At 39.2% G+C, this 20,447-nt stretch overlaps 1 protein-coding gene across 4 annotated transcripts in view; it reads right to left on the bottom strand.

Moving 5' to 3' along the window:
* supt3h (SPT3 homolog, SAGA and STAGA complex component) overlaps positions 1-20,447 on the bottom strand; it is a 110,503-nt gene that overhangs the window by 17,243 nt on the left and 72,813 nt on the right. For 3 of the 4 annotated variants that reach the window (XM_036593343.1, XM_036593345.1, XM_036593346.1), the window contains 6 exons: positions 18,787-18,923; positions 12,990-13,065; positions 10,348-10,460; positions 9,798-9,908; positions 5,591-5,758; positions 2,588-2,698 (listed from right to left, as the gene is read on the bottom strand). In XM_036593343.1, coding sequence (XP_036449236.1) covers positions 2,588-2,698; positions 5,591-5,758; positions 9,798-9,908; positions 10,348-10,460; positions 12,990-13,065; positions 18,787-18,923 — 716 coding nt within the window. The remainder of the gene's footprint in view (positions 1-2,587; positions 2,699-5,590; positions 5,759-9,797; positions 9,909-10,347; positions 10,461-12,989; positions 13,066-18,786; positions 18,924-20,447) is intronic. The other variant, XM_036593347.1, reaches the window with a different exon arrangement.

Below are 20,447 nucleotides of genomic sequence, written 5' to 3'. Positions count from 1 at the left end.
TTAAGTTTTTTTCCTTGCACTGAAGTATTTTGCGATTTTTTTATACCTCACTTCAAACTGCATATACATTCATTTTTAATGCCTCAGCTCAACTGCTGGCCCTAATATTCATCAGCTATAGACAGATATTATATGTGAATAAATGGAGCTAAATGAGAATATGCCTCATATGTCAGCAGGCCAACTGAGCCACAGCTCAGACTCTTAAACAAGAGCTTAATTCTATCTTTAATGTTTTTAGCACTAAGCATGTGGTAAAAGGCCAGAGTGAAAATTACTTATTGGTACAATTAATCATGGTCTTAAACTGGCTCCAGTTGCAATAAAACCAAACCAGTTACAAGACAACTCAGCCCCATGACACATACACACACACTCACACACACACACCTACATTTAATTATTTCTGCCATTGTTAGTGAGGGACTGTGAGCAATGCCACTAGAAGAACATCTGGAAGCCTTCACTCATCATCATAAGATGGAAAACCATATAGCACCTGTTTTATATATTAAAGAATATAGGGTGCTGTAATATACTTCATAGTTTCCTTCATTAAACATGCTAACCCCATGTTTGTACTTCAGCAATCGCTGAAACGGCTCACTGAGCACAGATTCAGTGGAGCATATTTAATTAAGCATTTCTGATTATTAAATTTTAATACTTAAAAAGGTCATTCTTACGCTAAGATGGTCACCAATATTCCATCTGACTGAGACTAATGCTGGAACCTAAAGTGCCTAAAATCTGAATGAGGCAAAAAGACCCCTGGAATCAACCGGAAACCACAGTGCGGTTTCCTCTTTATCGCAGCCTCTTGCTGTTGAGCAGCACAGTAGAAGTAGACAGCCAGCATCTTTACTGGAAATAAGTCGCACTGTGCCACCGAGTTCAGAGCCTGGCCCCTACTTTGCATTATACACAGTACTGTGTAAAGGTCAGAGATCATTCTTCATTTATGTAATTTCAAATCAAAACGGCCAATAAATACAAGTTCATTTTTGAGTGTCAGGTGAAAAGCAGAAAAAACTTATTAAACAGAAAATTACACTAAAGCCTCAACAATATTAATTTTTAGTATTTACTCTGTCTACAGTTTGCCTTTATTACAGCTTCCTTTCTTTTGAGGGACCTGCTTTCAGAAATCAGGGTTATTTTTCCACACCTCCAAAAGTTCAGTCTTAGAAGTTGGTTGTATTTTCTGCTTCTCATAATCCAAGCAATTCCAAACACATTTAGTAGGTCTGGACTATGGGGTGACCAGTCCAATGTTCCGAGAACATGAGCAGCTTCTTTGTTTGATTTGCAAGTTTTATTCTTTCTTGCCTATTTTCTTTTTTCAGTAACGGCTTCTTGACAGACCCACAACACTGAGTTGTCTTCCCACAGTGGAAGGATGGACAGAAAAGTTTAGATCTTTTTTTTAGATCTGAGGCAAGAGTGGAGCTTTAAGTACTGTTTATCTAATGGTGACAGTTCTGGTGGTCTACCAGGTCTTGTGCAGTTGTTTGTGGTACATCTAATCATTTATTGAACTCCAGCTTTGGAAAATAGTTTTTTCACTTGTTTTTCTTTGACTTTCCTTTGAGTTGACATTTGAATTATCTTATATCCGATCTCAAAATGATCTCCTGAAAGTGAATAAAAGTACTTTTTGAGAGGAAATGTAATAAATCAAGGGCGGTCTCTGACTTTCACACAGTGCTGTATATGTATATGCTCACTGTATTGCATGTGCTTATCTTTTGAGTGGTCTAGTTATGTATTGCTACTACACTTAGCCTACTACACTTAGGCTACTGTTGCCAAATCAACAAGAAGAAGCTTTGCTGGGTTTTATTGTCCTTCTATAATGGCCAAACATACTAATGAAATCTGATAATTAACTCAATCAATTGCACTGAAAAGGAAAACAAACATCAAGTGAATTGCTGAAGAAAAAAAAAAAAACTGTTTACCAAATTCTATTCAATTACATCATAAGAAATCACGGCTCACATCGACAAAAAATCCTGCTGTAAAAAGCGCGAAACAAAACTGCTCCAAAAGGTTTTGATGGGAGTTCTCTGCATTAATATTTCCTGTGTCTGTCGTGGTTGCTGGCTTAGAAATGATCAAGTAGCCTCAGTCATTGGTAAATTGCTCATTACCTGCGAATTACACACTGACCACAATAGCGCACTCTCCAGATTGGCTGTAAGAACTCTCCCAACACTCCAGCAGCCATTTCTCATGCGCAAGCTAGCACTTACGACACCCACACTACTGCACATGACGGAAAATTATAACTCTGCAGAGCCGAGCTGCAAACTCGTATATGTATGTGAGGAAAATAAGTAGGCATTTCTCAGCTGTAAACAGAACTCCCAGCAAACAAAACAAAATTAAATATCCTTTGTATTTCCAAAAGGATAGAAATTACGCTTATTTAATTCTGCAGTAGAATTATGCGACTTTTACGAGGAAAATTACACTGACCACAAATTGCGCTCAACAATTCCAATACTTCAGAGCTTGACCACTTTAAAATGGGACTGCGCTGCGATTATAAATATAACTCTTTTACGGCTCTGTTATTACGTACTGAGAAGGGGGAGAGCGGGCCAATCTTGTGGCTGTAGCGCCTGATGGCCTCTCTGATGTGGGCGGGCTGGATGGCACTGCTCTGAGCCTCCGCGCCACAGGCTGCTGCACTCTGCAACGGAGAGAGAGAAAAAACACACAGCCGATATTATTACTAAATCAAAAACACAGTGGGAGTCAGGCCGTTTAACGCACAAACACAGCCAGAGGAGGCCGTCCAGACACGATACGCACACGATACGTTTCTGAAAGACGCTCTGGATCAGGATTGGGCAAGAAGCATGCACACTGCCCAGGCCTTAACCTCCACAGGCATATAAATGCTATGTGTCACTTCATGCTTTATGTACTTTCAGTACAGAAGTTCAACTAATATACAGAGGTTTGACAGTAAATGTTAGTCAACTGCTATTCGCTGTATGTGATCGGCTATAATTGGTCTGTGTCTCCAAGCGCACTTGGCTGCAGGCGGAAAGGAACAGTTTGACTCAAGATCTCTCCGAGGGTAAAAACAGAAAAGGAAAAACAGCTTCCCTATTTTGATCCTTGCAATAAATCGGCTGTGGTAAAATTGACATGGCAGGACATGTGAGAGAGTGTAATATACATTCCCTGCCAGCGTTTCCACTCTAGACGCAGAGGTTGGGATCTTGAAGACTGTATAGAGAAGACCACTGAACTATATATTAAATCAGATATATAGGATATTGCCAGCTTTTTATTAACTTCCTAAGTAGCACTGGTAAACTTTAAATAAATAAAGGTTACTTAAGGTTACAGTTACTTATTCATTTGTGCACATTACCAGTGACTCTGATACGCCCCCCCCCCACAAATGAATAAGTAACTGTCCCCAAAAACTTGTACCAGTACTGTGCAAAAGTCAGAGACCACCCTTCATTTAATTTCCAATCAAATAATAATAATAATTATAATAATAATAATTATTTTTATTTATATAGCACTTTTCATGCCAGTGGCAGCTCAAAGTGCTTTACAGACAGGTGATAAAGCTTAACAGTAATGCAAGAAATTATAAGTATGAATTTAGAATCATAAGAAAATGACACAGATCAAGTTAAAAGATAAATACCACAAGGTGTAGAGTTTTAATGAAATGCTAAGATAAAAAGATACGTTTTTAGGTGCTTCTTAAAAGTGAGCACTGAGCTTGACTGTCTAATAAAAGGTGGAATTGAGTTCCACAGTTTAGAAGCAGAATAACTGAAAGAGTCTCTCTATGTTTTCTGTATTTTACTGAAGATGTTTGCAGAAGGTCAGTATCTGCAGATCTAAGACCAGTGCAGTTCTTTTAAAGCAGGAGTGATATGAGCTCTTTTGTTTTTGTTTTTGTTAGGATCCATGGTGCCGCATTTTGTACAAGTTGTAAGGGATGTGTAGTTTTCTTAGGAAGTCCAGCAAGAAGAGCATTACAGTAGTCAAGTCTGCTTGTAACAAATGCATGAACTAGTTTCTCTGCGTCGCTCTGAGATAGAAAAGGCCGAACTTTAGCGATATTTCTTAAATGATAAAAAGCTACTTTAGTGACCGTGTTTACATGTGGGGTAAATCAGAGCTCAGAGTCTAAGATCACACCCAGGTTTCGTACTTCAGGTTTGGTATCTGAAGCTAAAGAACCAAGATTCTCATAAAGCAGCTTTCTCAGAGTTTTTGAACCAACAATCAGTATTTCCATTTTTTCATGATTTAACTGTAGACAATTTTGCGACATCCACTGACAATTATCTGACACAAAGCTGGTTAGTCTGTCTACAGAGTCTTGATCATCAGAAGGAATAGAAATGTATAATTGTGTGTCGTCAGCATAGCTATGAAAATTTATATTTTGTTTCCTAATGACATCACCTAGGGGTAGCATGTACAAAGAGAAAAGCAAAGGCTCTAAAACTGAACCTTGTGGGACTCCATAAGAAATGCTATTATATGCTTTTAACTTTTAGTTTTCCACATCTCCAAAGTTCAGTCTTAAAAGTTGGTTACATTTTCTGATTCTCACAATCCAAATAATCTCAGACACATTCAGTGATATTGAGGTCTGGAGTCTCGGGTGAAAGCTTCAAGTACCCTTTATCTGATGGTGACAGTTTTGGTCTGCCAGGTCTTGCATGGTTGTTAGGAGTCCCGTTTTTGCTACATCTTATTTTTTTTTTTTTAACTGCAGTTTGGAAACTCCTGTTTTTTCACTTACTTTGACTTTTCCCGTCTCCTTGTGCAAGTGGATTATCTTATATCTAATCTCTTCAGAAATGCCTCCTGAAAAATGAATAACTTGTTCTTGGCTGTTTTAACTGGAAATTAAATAAAGGAAGGGTGGTCTCGAACTTTTGCAGAATACTATATATCATACTGAATTTCAGAAAGGATCCAATATGCGTTATTTACACCTGTAAAATCATTTTTAAAACCGTTTTCCTGTTCCACTGCCAAAAGGCTGACGTTTCAGAGAGGAGGGTAATCAGCAACATCTAACTGGCTGTTACAGCCTGACAGAGTAAACACAGCCTATTCCTGCTCCAGAAAATAAGCTCCAGATTTTTCCTAGATCAATAGACTTTGAAGTGGGTTGTTGTTTTATTCAATTTTCTTGTGAATTCCCTATTTAGATACAGTTAAGATCGTAACTGGAAAATGCCACACAGAATGAGAGGAATTTTTTAATAAGCCCACAGAAATACAAGAGTCAATAAAATCAACAGGCTGAGCAAAGCATTTCTACAGGCAGTCATCTGTGTGTCCTCCATATCAATACTTTTCAGCCACACAGACAGACAAACACAGAGCAAGTTCAAATGACTTTTCCCCCTGTTGTCATTTTTTTAGGTCTTTTCATTCCTAGACTATACAGAATGATAGTGTATGATAAATATTGACAATGAAAGAATGCTTTACTCAGAATTACAGTGAAGACTATGAAACAACGTGAGAAAATGTGTGAAATGATCTATTTACTAGCTTATATAAGCACAACCTGTAAGACACACACCTTCTTCCTCTTCCGCTGCTTGCTCTTGCTGCTGGTGTCCTGACTGAGGCTACCGTTGCCCTGGGCCATTGAGTGCAGCTTGCCCTGGTGGCCTGAGCTCAGAGGGCCACTGGGGGTGGAGGGAGGGGTGTTGTCTGGAGATTCTGTTTCTCTTTTGGTAGACGTACCCTGCAGGTAAACCAGCAGAGCAGCACTTCAGTTATACAGTGTATAGGCTATAATGTATTTATGATGAGGGTGTCAAAGCTAATGTGTTGATACTACATTAAAAAGATAAATTAATGCCAGTGATTTCTAATATGTTGTTAACACATTTCCTTAGTTGGACCTTTAAAATCACCCATAGTTTCAGGTTGTTGAAACAGTTTACACTGTTGCACACTGTACGTTGTTAAGTAGCGTTTAAATGGCTTTTAATGCAATAATTTCAGCAGACTTCGCAGGACAGTGTTCAAGGGAGACCTATGGAGAAATCAATGAGCAGCAAACTAACAAAAGCAATGGCAAAGGTGAGAGCTACAGTTCTCCAGTCCACTTGAGAGCCTCGTCTTATATATACAGTCGTATGCAAAAGTTTGAATGCCTCCTGGTCAACTGACATGATTTGTTGATTATCCCCTACAGAGAACAAACTTATATGTGGTATTTTGTTTTTATTTGCTGAGTTTAACATATTGGCAAAAAATAAACTCTAAAATATAAAATGTGCCATAACTTTTGCACAGACTACATTTGGTGTTTTATTTTTGCCCAATATGTTAAATTCAGCAAATGAACAAAATGAACAGTAACTGTGCATTAAAGTGTGCAGAAGTGTGTTCTCTGTAGAGGATGTCCTTATTTCCACTCAGAAAATCACTGCCACTGTTTTTCTCACCGGATGTCACTGGAAACTGCATTTACCCTATGGAAATTGTGTGACTTTTATGTTTCATATTTTCAAAAAATCATAAAATAATAAAAATAATGGTAGAGAAATGCTGAAAGTAATAAACACATTCTGGTGATAGCCATAACAAAATGCACTGCACTACTTTTTAATTGGAAAATCTTTTTAGAGTGCAATATGAGCAAAAAAGCCAAATGTAATTCATTTATTTTAAATATTTTAATTGTTTGACAGCCCGTTGTTATAATTATAAATATATATTAAAAATAATCCTCAGCACTGCATTCAGTATTATCTAACATCTGTCTTTCTTGATCCTAGGCTTATGGAGAAACCATTCGCACACTAAAAGTTTAACATGGGCATTAAACAGGAAGGCTGCGCATTGTTTACATTAGTCAAAGTAACACATAGTAGCTTCAGGATGTCTCCTGAGACAACCCCAGCTGTCATTCAGTGCAGGGTGACTTTGTGACTTTTCTCCACAGGGGGCCTGCTAGGTTTAGGTAGGGAAAAATAACAACAATAATGGAATCAGGGCGAAAAATACTCAGTGTGCTTCCAGAACCAGAGTGGCCTTGGCGGAGTCCGAATGCAAGAGAAAGATGAGGTTTTGTGGTCACAGTGACAGAAAAGCCCCTCCATGGAAGAAATCCCACAGTACAAAACCACCTTGCACAAACTTGGCGGCCTTATTTGGCTGAAGGTCAAGCCCTTGTAGTAGGGATAGCTCTTATTCGGTTTGAATAGAGTTACCATTTTCCAAATCTATGAAGTCTGCTGATGCATCCCTGTATACGCTTTACTACAAATTTCCAAAACATCATCTAAACCAGTGGTTCCCATCTCGGTCTTCAGGGACCCCCTGACAGCCAACATTTTTCCTTCATCCCTATGTGTTAGGAGTTGCGCTAGAGCAAAAACGTGGTCCATCTGGGGTCTCTGAGGACCAGGTTGGGAACCACTCTTCTGTCAAGGCATAAATTTTCTATATGTAATAATAAAAAATAATAATAATTTTATTTGTTTGTTAATGATGATGGTGATGATGATGATTTATTACTATTACTATTATTATTATTATTAGGGATATTTGAGCTGATCCAAGCTTTTCTTTTTTGCTTTGGATGGATGCAGTATGTTTCTATCAGTTGTTCATCTGTCCTGTTTTTTGTGTTCTATTTATTTCACTGTAATGGTGGGTACCACTGGGCACTATTTGGGACTCTCTCGCTAGATAGAATATCTGTGTTATCCAGCTGCAGTTAACCTGCAGCAGTGCAGTGCTTTTTCAGAAGAAAAGAGAGATCTAAAAGTCAAGTGTTAAACTGTGTTGTGCTACGTTTTGTATAAAAACACTGATATGCTTCTTTCTGTCGCATAATAATAATAATAATAATAATAATATTGTTGTTATTTAATACATTATAATTATTGTGGTTGCTATTATTATTATTTCATTGTTATTATTATTATTATTATTATTATTATTATTAGAAGTAGTAATAGTAGTAGCAGCAGCAGTTGCAGCAGTAGTTATGATAGAAACAAGCGCTCCCCTCGATCAAAGCGAGACAAAGAGTTCTTTTGGAACTCTTGTGTTTGAGTAGAGGTTTCAAAAAAGTTAAAAAACCCACATTCTCTGTATCATCATGGACTGGGTTCAGTTTGCACCAATCAGAATACTGATTATGTGCATCTTATTCTGGTGTATAACTGATGAAGTACTAGGTGTAACTGATGTTCAGTAACAGAAGGTTCACATTTTTGCCAGCATCATTTGAGAAAGCTTTTGTGAGAAAGAGGAGAGACAGACATTTGTTGTATGACTTCTTTTTACAACCGTTTTGGTCTCAGTCCTACTAAAGTGATTAAAACAGGTGATTAAATAGTCTAAACTCAGAATATTTTTTATGCCTCTAGAAATCCACACATCAAACGTACGACATGTTCTGTTTATAGAAAGACAGAAGTAATGTAATGTCCAGGAGTAAACTGCTTTCAAATGAGCCGTCAGTTTGCACCAAACATATTATACTTCCCGATACCATTAGCCTACATGACATCAGGTCACATGCGAAATGTGGTTTTCTAAACTTGGAATCAAATTTGAATAAATGATTAATTTTGCCTGAACAGTTTGAATGAGATTGAATGAGCATCCCTGATTATTATTATGGTATACATAGTATGCAACTATATTGTTATCCGATTTATATTATTCTTCTTGTCTTTTATTATTCTTATTTTTCTGCCGTTTCTTTGCCGCGTAACTAGTCCCGCAGCTTTCGAGATATCGACACCGTTCTAACTCCAGATTGTCCGGCCTGATTGTGTGATGCATGCTTGTATACAGCTTTTTGATCGGATGCACGGATTCCGTGTGGCAAGGGAATTTTGCAGAATTTTTTCCCATAGAGAATGAATGGGGTGAACATTTGCATGCCAATCTAAGGTACTTCTGCTTGCCCGATCAACACCGTTTTTGATACACTATCTCAGGGCAGGCCCCTGAGCAGGAATCCACTGTCTTTCTGACCCACACTCATCTGTTTGTCGTTTTATTCCATCTTTCATCTCTCCGATAGACTTACATTGAGCGGATTGTTGGCAGCATGCCAGACATGATGTCACAATGGGCCGTTAACTCACACACCCATCCAAACTCACGCACGGAGCCTAATGTCTCACCCGCTCCCAGCCTAATGCTCAGCAGTGTCAGCACACAATGATTTTTTTAAGATGGAACTGCTTTTAAGGTGGAATTGCACTTAGCTAGCACAAGAACTAATCAACCGCCATACTGACCCGCACTCCTCTTTGTGTCGTTTTTTCATCCCTCATTCCTTTCATTGAGTCCCATTCATTTTTGCCACCACTCAAACTCTATTACTTCTTTACCCGACAGCTGCTGAAATGCATGTACTCACTCAAGGCACATCCCCAGGCTCTAATCCATAGCCATACTGACGCGCACTCCTCCTTCTGTCGTTTTTTCATCCCTCGTTCCTCTCACTGAATCTCATTCGCTTTCCCCACCACTCAAACAGTATTACTTCTTTGCCCGACATAGTAACCGCGGCGCAAACATTCCACGTTTCCTTTAGGAAATGCACTTTTCTAGTTATTATTATTATTATTATTATTATTATTATTATTGTAGTAATGTCATCAAAACTATGAAAGCACACACTAGTTTCTCTCATTTTCTTTGGGTCCTCTGGGTGCACAGGGCTCATGGCCTTGACTTGAGCAGTTTACAGAACATTCTCCAAACACAAGCAATTATTGGCTGAATCAGACCAGCGCAGGGCTTACCTCAGCACTGGAGCCGTGGTATTGGAAGAAAGTGGCTGATATGGCATGACCAAAAGGATCACCTGTTTTGGGGGTCATATCTTGTTTAACCAACAGGGCAAGGTCAACGATCTGAAACATAACAGCAATACCATCATGAGTAATGATGTTCCAGAAATGACTGCAATTTTTATCCAGTAACTGAAACTTTATATAACACTATCAGAACACCACATGATATATCGGCCTTAGCTGACTCTTGGGTTATTTTCAGGAGCCATTATAAGGTCTCATTTCGTGTTGACTTTCCGTGTTTATTACAATGAAAAAGGAGATGCCAGTTAGAGCATGTCAGAACCACTTCCTATAAACGAAACAGTTTGTCATTTTTAGTTTCTCTAGGAAACTTGAGTGGCCTACAGTGATGTTATTTCATGCTCCAGTTTATTTTGCCAGTGAAGACGTTAGGAGGGAAGGCCTAGTACATCAGCCTCTCTTTGACAGGTCCATTACATTCTTCACTCTCTCTTTGGTTGGAATATTACAAACAGGTGGTCACCATGCATCTTACCTGGGCAACTGTCTCATAGGCTAAATATGACAGGATCTCCATTGCAATAGCATTGGGCTTCACATCCAGGCTGCTGCAGTCCAGCCACTCTCGAAATTTGGAGGCCTTTTTGGCTTCATGAGAGATTTAGAGAAGAAACAGGATTAAACATGATGTAGTTTTTTGGGTCACATCAGAAGATACAAAGACATCAGTCTGCCAAAAAAAAGAATCTTTCAAGACCTTTGAGATGTTCGCATGCTCTCAGCATTGGGTGTGGATGTGCAACAGGGCTTCTCTACTGAGGATTCACTCTGATGAGTTTGCAGTGATTGCTCAAAGCAAGTGCAATATGATTTCAATATCAGATCAGCAATGTATCACTGAATGTGAAAATATAAATATAAGATCATAATGCTAATCAAACGATTATGGTTTTTAAAGAAGGTTTAATCTCAGTCCTTGAACAGAGAAGCTGGAGACTATAGCTAAAGTACAGATTTCATGTGTTATTAGATGGTTCCTCTTACAAACTGAAAAAATCTTAATCAGGTTGCCTTCATCTTCACCTCAACATCTTCTTATTTTCATGAAAAGATCATGTTTTGAATGTACTGATTTTATTATTATTATTTAGTTTGGTTTAGTTTTAGATTTCAATTTATCTCGTATTTGCTGTTTTGTTATAACTAAAGCTAAATTTAGATGCTAAAATCCACCAACTAAGTTGAACTAAGTAACTTGTTATGCATGTCAACATGGATGCATGTTACTTGTGTGTAAAGAAATACATATTAATCAAAATCTACATTAAAGTTAACCAATTACTAGAGATAGCACAAAACATCATTTTCTTTTCTGATACCAACACTGAAAGCTTGAGCACTGGCCGATACCAATAACGATCCCACACCCTTTCTTTAAAATTAGCTATTTTTAATTGAAGCGCTTCACTTAAGACTAAAAGGGGGCCATCATGTCCAAACTACTCTACTAGCCCCACAAGGAGATAAAAATATGACAAGACACAATTAGTAGTGGTATTGTGCTCATTCTTGCTACAGCATTCTGCATAGCATACATCTGCTACAGCATTTTCAGCTGAGATGACGCCATCTCTACCAGCTACATTTGCTGATCAATAAGAGAGTAACTCGCACTAAATTGCAGGTAACGCAGGTGTGTGTGTGTTATTTGAAGTGGATGTGGTACACTTTTCCTTTGAGTATCCAGACAGTAAGTTGGCTTGTTTTGAACCTAGATTTAGGAACTAGACGTAGGCCGGACCTGGTGCTTGTGTTAAGATATTTCGCGCTGGTTTTGAGGCGAGGAGTGCGGGGTTACACAGGCCAGCGCCAGTGTGGAGAGATTGGTTATTGGTAAAGCCTGAAGCCAGTCAACATGTTATTAGTGCTGGAATGTGGCCTTCACAAACCAGAGGTGGTGTGTTCACATCCCACAGCCATGCTCTTAAACCTCGCAGAGCTCCAAACACACAGCCCCACAATGAACACCACACACAGGAGGGCAACTGCATCAAAGTGTACTGGAAATTTATTAAAGTAATGCTGAGTAGTTATTTTCATTACTGATGGACAGCTGCCCATTTAGACCTCCTTGACCAATATGCAACTGCCAATTTAGCTCAACATCAAAGTTTCTTAAATGCATACTTTTAAATGTGACGCCTTCTCCCAACCTAAAAATATCAAAATACTGTGCTGTGCAAAAGTCAGAGACCACCCTTGATTTATTTAGTTTCCAGTCAAACAGCCATGAAGTACAAATTATTCATTTTCCCGGAGATATTACTCAGGATATTAGATACTAGATAAAACACTTGTAGAAAGGGGAACGTCAAAAGAAAATAAATGAGGAAAAAAAAAACAAGTTTCCAAAACTGGAGTTAAAAAAATCGTTAAAAGATACAGAAAAAATGGGCCCTCTAACTCTGCAATAGCTGATAGACCACCAAAGCCAACATCAGCATAAACAGCACTTAAAGCTTTCATCTTTGAGAGAGAGGAGAAAATCAAGCTCCACTCTTACTTCAGATCTGGAAAACATCCACAGGTGTTTCTGTTCATCCTTCCACTGTGAGACAACTCAACACTATGGGTCTGAAAGGATGTGCAAGTCCAGACCTCAACATCAGCGAATGAGTTTGTGATTACTTGGATCATGAGAAGTGGAAAATGCACCCAAGGGCAATAAGGATGTCAGGAAAAATATCCACATACTAAATAGTGAAAAATATGATATTATATTTAGTTGAAACTTCTAAGACTGAACTTTAGAGGTGTGAAAAAATAATCCTGCAGATTTCTTTTAAAATCTGAAAGTCTCCTGAAAAGAATAGAAGCTGTGGTAAAGGCAAAGTGTGGAAACACTAAATGCTGCTATTATAATAATGATGTTATAATTATTAGATTTAATATATTATATTTAGTTGATTTTTTACCTGTTAAATATCTGCTTTCTGTGTATAACATTTTATATTGTTATTATAAATAATAATTATAATAATTTATACTATCATGGCAGTTGTGTTAATCACCTAAAGTATGTGTAAACAGTGGGGAGCACACACTTGTGCATTTTAGGGTTTTAACTGGAAGATAAGAGCTGAGAGAAAGATAAAATACAGTGGGGGGAATACTTACAAAAGCTGAGCTGTCGACTCTCACAGAAATCACTATACTGTGCTAAGTCCATGTTTCTCGTCTGTTTTTCAAGCCTCTGCAGATAAAGAGAGAAAAGATACATATACATACTGCACTGATATATGACTCAACATTTAAATGATGGGTTATGTTTCCAGTATTGTTCTATCAAGCTGATTTATGTTCAGTTAGTTCGCAGATTCACTGACGTGTAGCATTTCACAGCATCATCGCAGAGCACTTTCCACAGCTCCAGTAAATGCGAGAGTGACCTGTGGCTAATTACATAATGTCATGTTGTAAAACCCAACACTGCTCTGCACCTGGAGCAAAGAGTGTGCACGTGCATCTACTGCCGAGAATTCGGGGAATCTCCACTGCCAGTCACAGTCACTGTGGAATTTGGACTGAGGGCATTGAACAGGCTAGATTAAAGAGCATCTTAAATGATCAACACGTCTCAATAGCACGTCCTATTCAACAACGATAAAAAAAGTAAGACCATTTTATTTTACAAGGCAATAAAAGCACGGTCAACACTGCTGAGTTCACACTTAACACCACCCCTTGTCATGTTGAGACACATAATCCTCCAAGAGCAAAGAGTTATCTACACATAATATTATGGTACAGGTCTGATCACCCGGTAGACGCTATCCTCATGCACGTCAACAGCGCTTAACTGCCTGACATAAGGATGAACAATGTGGCTTGCGTCCGAGCAGCCAATGGAGTGCGCTCAGACAACACAATAGACTCATTCAGAGCATCTCTCTTAGTCCTATAATAATGTCTTCCATCAGCCTGCTGTGGTATCTGGAGGAATCAGGTGGGATACTGTGGTTTTGAGAAAGCATGAGGCAATGCTTGCACTGAGGCAATGCTTTAAGAGTCCTATCAAACTCCCTAAAAATACAGCACCAGAGAGTCACTATTTTGTCTTTTAGACGCGTGGCAAAGTGGACTCTCCTGACAAGAGGTCTACTGTCTACATCGCATTTAAGAGAGCACTGAGCTGCAGTGAACCCTCTTAATAGCACCCAAACAGGTTTCACTTTAGCTTTACAGCTGAACGTGTTAAGTTGCAGGTCAGAACCTGTAATTAGACATTTCCTCATCCTGGACCAATTTCATCCATTCACAAAACAGTCCATTTGAGCTTTCTAGCAGGGTATGCGCTGTAAAAAAGGGCTTATATGGTTTATAGCTTCCCCCCCTCTCTTCCAAACTGTGTGCTAATGTTTTTTTTTTTTACTTCCACAGAGCACTGGCTCTCCAGGCTGGTCTGAGGGAGGCATCGCAGCCTCGGGATGCTCTGACATCCCGGCTCGGGGCACGGCGCCCGAAGTGGGGCGGCCGAGATCACTTTCAGCCCACCCAAACCAACCGGAGCCTTTTTATTTAGTTAGCTGGCAGTCGTTGGAAATTCCATCTTTGAAAATACATATTAATGATGCTGAGCGCCGGCGCTCGCCCTGCCTGCCGCACAGCGCTGGAACTGTGATTTCTATTAGTGTCGTTAAGAGGCGAGCGGAGGGCTCGTTTGCAGTGCAGAGGGGGAATTCACAGCAGCCTTGGTGTCTGCGTTCGGCTCCAAATTGGGCTGAGAGTGATACGAGACTGGAGCCACTGAACTTAAATAACTCTTGTCAAGCAGTCAGCCAGAGACAGGAGAAATGTTATGACTGTGGCTTATTGACTGAAAAGCGCGGCAGGGGGATTTTACATTTGAATACTATGTTTAGCCGTTGATTAAATCAAAACTTTGACCCACCTGCTAATAGCCAGATCATACCCACAACTGAAGCGCTGCTATATGATTGGACATTGACAAATATTTGATTTGGCCAGCCTACTCTTTCATTTTGTGCCAGTGTGGTCTGGATAAAGAGAATCTCAATTTGTACTATTGGTAGCCTTGAGACTTCTATAGGCCAAGACCCAAAATATATTTTGGACATCAAGCAAAAGTCAAAGTGTGACAAAAGAGAGAGAGAGAGAGAGAGAGAAAAGAAATTTCAATCCCTTTTTCTGTGTGTGAGGGGCCAACCTAGGGTGGTCTATTAGTAGCAATAAGCAGTATCTTTAAGGCCTTTTGGACTTTTTCATTCAGCACTCAACATAATCAAACGCCTCTATGGGTGCTTGAGAGTTACTCAGGCACTGCTTCAGCATTAAGAGGTTCAGCTCATGAGTTCAGAAGTGGTCTGGATGTTGCCGGTGTTAGTCACTTGGGCTGCTTTTAATGGGCCTTACCAAAACAGTCTTAGAGTGAAGAGGATTGAATAAGGCACATGATGCTACTTACAGCTCGGAGGAGACCACAGAATAATATCATAAAGCTCCACGGTTAATCTACACAGCAAGGGAAGGAAGGACTCCATAAACCCATTACAGCTTCACATCACTATGACAAAAGCCCCCCCCTTCCCTTTTTATGAGGCTAGGTAATTTTACAAAGAAAATAAACATGCAATTCTGGGTAAATTCCAAAGGAAAGCTTTTAAGCTCGCACAAACAACTGCATTTTTTAAAGTGCCATAATGAAAAAGCAAATGAATTGTGAATCACATTGTTCTTTGTTCTCTGAGAAAACAGAAACAACATATAAAACTTGGGCAATTACGCACAGAGAGTTAAAAGGAAGTTCTAATAAGCTTGTTCAAACACATGAAAGTATAAGCGAGAAAGCTCACATTGGCTTTTCAGTGTTCAAAACTTCTTGCGGAATTTGAAAAATACGTTTCCCTGGAGTCCCGGAATAGAATTCTCTGGAGACTCGCTGTCATCATGGCATTAAGGCCAAAACAATGCGGATCCCACACAACATGACAAAGAGACTTTTAAGCATTCCCATCTGAACGTGGCCAAGAAAATAACAGATTGTCAAGAGATCTTAGAGGGTCCTTGAGAAGATTGATGGTCTGCCTGAAGAAATACAATCCACACACCACTGACAAAAGAGAGGCCATCGCAGTCTGATCAGGAGAATGAGCGAGCAGCTAAATTATAACCCTGTCTGACCTGATGCATGGCAGCGCTGGCTGAACACATGTGCTTTTAAAGGACTGGACATCCACCAAGCGTTTGACCCATAAGCTGTGGGTTTGGAAATCCCGTGAAATAATGTCCATGGTATTTACACAAGTGTTGTAATATATTTACATCACTGAGAAACCTTTGGAGAGTAAATGGAGGATATAGCAGAAGGCCTTTGAAAAAGGGTAATTTGCAGTAAATAGAAACTATATTCAAAAATTCTCAGGGAGTAGTGGAGAACTGCAGAGAGCCACGTAAATAAGTTTGGGGCATCAAACGTATAGATGCAGTCAAAATAAGCTCATCTCAACAAAAGAAAAACGTAAGCATTTTGTCTTCTGTGCTTTTATATGGATGTGAAGGTGAGCTTCTGGAGTCGAGCTTCTAGCGATTTCCAATACAGCTTGTGCTGTGCACAGGGGCCACCAGATAAAGCGGCTCGGTGCACTGTGGGTAAGCCATAAAACTGCTCCACGGGGCTTCATGAGTTGAGCAAAGTGGGAGGCCCAGAAGGATACGGTTCCTTATCCCCAAAAGATCATCCTGATAGCTAAAACACACCCATTAAAATGCTCAGTAGGAACAAAGTTTGGGGGAAACCGCAGGCTTTCTGGGCCACATCCAGAATGACTCGGGCTTGGTTTTAATTGAAACGGGACATATAAAGTCTTGTGGAGATACCCCCCACCCACACCCTGCTTTTTTTTTTCGGAACATGTCCATGGTTCCTGCTTCAGCCCGTTAATTACATCTTTCAGCCATGGGCCTTTATTTCAATTGGCAGAGTAAGAACAAACGGATGTTATAGAACGCTGCCTTACTTTTTCCTCTAGAATAGTGCTGAGCCAAGCGAGAGCTGGGGAAGGCGAGATGTTGAGGGCTTGGCATATGAGCTTCCAGATCACTGCAGTACTGCCTGTGTCCTACATTTGGATTCTTAGTATTTGTTCTACTGACTTCTTTTGTTAAGTTACATCTGAAAAAGCCCCCATGATAATGACAGTGGACAAGTCAAGGCTACATTTTCTCTTCTTCCTCCTCCTCAGTTTCACTTAGTGGCTCATTTGCATGTCTGGTTCTGTGCAGTGGAAAGTCGATGGCTCTAGCATCGCACTGGAAAATCTGTTAAAATGCTAAGTCTATTAGAGGACGAGAACAAAACGAAAACAGAGAAGGCCCTCAGTGGTGGGGCTTTGAGGTCTGGCTGCTTGTCTTCATTGGAACCTGAAAATTTTTAACTACCTTTTCTGTGCAGACAGACTATCAAGTGTTCCTGTGGTCAGAGAGTGCATTTAACTTGTTTAAACACCTTGTTTGAGTGAGATCCTATTCCCTAATGAGAAACCCTGGGTTCTAATCACACAGATACCCCATAGTACTCGCGCTTGTACCGCAAGAAATATCAATGTCTCTACCCCTCCCTTCCTCCCTCCACATGATAATCCTCTCTGTGTTCTCCCCCCAGGTCCCCCAGGTCTGAAGTGTTCAAAGCATGCAACATGCAATAAGAACTTATATAAATAAGATTAAGACAATACAAACAAAACATCAAAACATTTAATGTTTTACTTAATATTTCAAGTATTTTGGAAGCAATAAAAATATTAAATAATTAACTGTAACTGTAATTATCTGTATTTAAATTATTATTTGTAATTTAGAGGCAACATATATATATATATATATATGTTGCCTCTAAATTTGATTACAGCTTTAGAAATACCAGGTACTTCATTATCAATGCTTTATATATTTCTCAGTCATTTTAGACTCATCTATATCCCTGGTCATCTTTCTGGACACATCACAATATATGAATGAAGGAATAAATGAATGAATGAACGAACGAATGAATGAATGAATAAATGAATGAATGAATGCACTTTTGCATGTACACCACCATTCAAAAGTTCTGTCCTCTTCTGTCCTATTAATAATTGTTTTGATTTCATTTAACAATAATTTATAGAGAGTAGATTGGAATATTGTAACCTAGACATCAATAAGTATTTTAAGATGCTTTATTTTTTGGGAACAGCAAAAAAAGATTAATATACTGCAATAATCTTTTTACTGTCATTTCTTGATGAGTTGTCTACATAGAGCTTTCAGCACTTTTCAAATACAAGACGTTCCGAATGTTCATTTTTGTGTAACTTCATTCACAACAATCTACAGCATTCTCCATCATTAAGGAATCATCTACAGCTCTGTTCATCATACTGGAAATATCTAATATTTTCAGATTAATATTATAGATCTCTACTAATTAGGTAATATCTACAAAGTTGTAGAGTTGTAGCATCATACTAGAACTATTTTATATGTGTATTCTCAACAAACTGAGGAGTAATTAATATTGAAAACATCGATTCTAAACTTGTGAATGATGATTCCAAACTTATGAACAGTACTGCACATTGTCTCTGTCAGGACAAAACATGATATTTCCAAAAGGGTAACTGCAGAAAAGAAGAAAAAACTTCTTTAAAAAGTTTTTTTTTAATTTTTAAATTTGAATGGGAGTTAATGGTAAAACCACAATGATGTATTAATTATCTGAAACAGGGCATACTAGAATCTTCAGCCTACATGCATCTGTAACCCAGTTAGTTTTATTTTACTGAAAACACTGATTCCACACTTTTGAATTGTGATTCCAGACTTTTAAATAGTGATTCCAGACTTTTGACCAGTACGGTATGTGGGCTCAGGCCTGCATGTTTCAGGCCTGGTCAGCACTCTTCCTCCCACTCACCTCTATCCTCTCTTGCTTCACTTCGTCCATCTCCTCGTCTTCCAGCAGTGCCAAAAATTCCCCCGTCTGGTCGATGGAGCCCAGGAAGTCCTGCGCCAGCCGCTGCCTTTTGTTGACACTGCTGCTGGAGTATTTGTCTGGAAGTGGGCACGCATACACACACACACACACACACACATTTGCTGACTCTCTGCTTGCCCACATCTGCAGGCCAGCTGGCCATGTTTACACCTGAGCCATGATGGGACGGGTCCAAAGATGCAGCCCACTCACCCCCTGCCATTTATTCTTCCTTCTGTACCCGGATTATGTCCAGAACATTGCCTTGCCTGGACCTACACATACACACAGTAGCAACTTCAACTGCCAGAGCACATAACACTCCTCCACTTCTATTACATCACTCCATCACTGACCAAACAGTCCTTTTTTCCTATTAGAGGTTTAATCTGTCTTGAAGAGAGCCGTGAGGTGCTATACGCTGCCAATCATTAGAAGGGAAATGAGAAGTGAAGGTTCAAGGCCATTAAAATATCTTCTTTTTTTTTGAATAAACAAAAAGTACTGCAAATAATACATTAAGAGTTGGATTTTAATATTATTATGTTTCTTTCCAAAGATTGCTCACTTCCTGGCTTTAGTTCAGCGGGCAAAGTCACATGCACGTGCCATCATGACAAACTGCTTTTCACTCGACAAAATGTGGAGAACTGCCGTCGATTAAATCACCAAAAGCGCCGTGCTGGGAAAAACGCAACGGAGGAAAATGTTAATTAAATGAGAGGAAACACAGTGATCAAATGCATCTTTGTGAAGTAATGTCTGGTTGACATGACATAAATAGCTCCAGAAAATGTTTAATCAGGGAGACAGAACTCATGACACCTTAATAACAGCACTTTTATGGGGCTCCAGTTCCCTGATGCTGGCACAGCTTAGCCTCCAACAGAACCGTAATTGTGGACTTCCTATGTAAACGGGCAATTCAATCAAAACGTTAAAAAATGCCACTTTGTATAAACTCGCTTTCAAATGATACAACTATACTGATGCACGTAATTAGTTCTATATTTTTGGCTTTAATGTATTCTAAATTTGCCATTTGATGCAGTGGCGTGTTTACAGGAATAAAAGAGCTTGGAAAATCTTGGTTTGGGTGAGTGGTAAACAAAGCTAATCTGCAGTGATGAAACAGAGAATTCAAATCTAACAAAATAAACACGTGGAAATAACAGACATCATCTTTGATCCGCTAACAATGGCCCACAAAAGTCAGCACTGAAGACGAATGCCATTTTAATTTGGCGCTACAAGCTTGTAAAGCAAATGAATGGGCCAATCTTAAATGACCGAAGCGATAAATCCACGTGAGACATTTTAGACATTTTAGTTTGCTTTGTGTTAAATACAGTGCATAGTTAAAAATAAAAATCTTTCAAAGACACTGTCAAGGATCTTCTTGAGAGGCTACCTTAAATGATCCAAGCATATGCTGAAGGTTAAATAGCCAGCCATGACCAGCCATAATCTTTTAATAGTTCTGTAATCGCAACCTGCTGTTGTGAATCCGCATGTGAATCCCCCAAAACAGGCAGTCTAAGTCCTGCTGCTCTTGGACGGAAAAAGAAAAGAGGAACAGAAGACGAGCAGTAGCTTTCTAC

This window comes from Colossoma macropomum, unplaced genomic scaffold (genome assembly GCF_904425465.1).
Source record: "Colossoma macropomum unplaced genomic scaffold, Colossoma_macropomum, whole genome shotgun sequence".
NCBI classification, from domain to species: Eukaryota; Metazoa; Chordata; class Actinopteri; order Characiformes; family Serrasalmidae; genus Colossoma; species Colossoma macropomum.
Note: the sequence above shows the minus strand (reverse complement) of the source record. Positions and strands in the feature narration are given on the sequence as shown.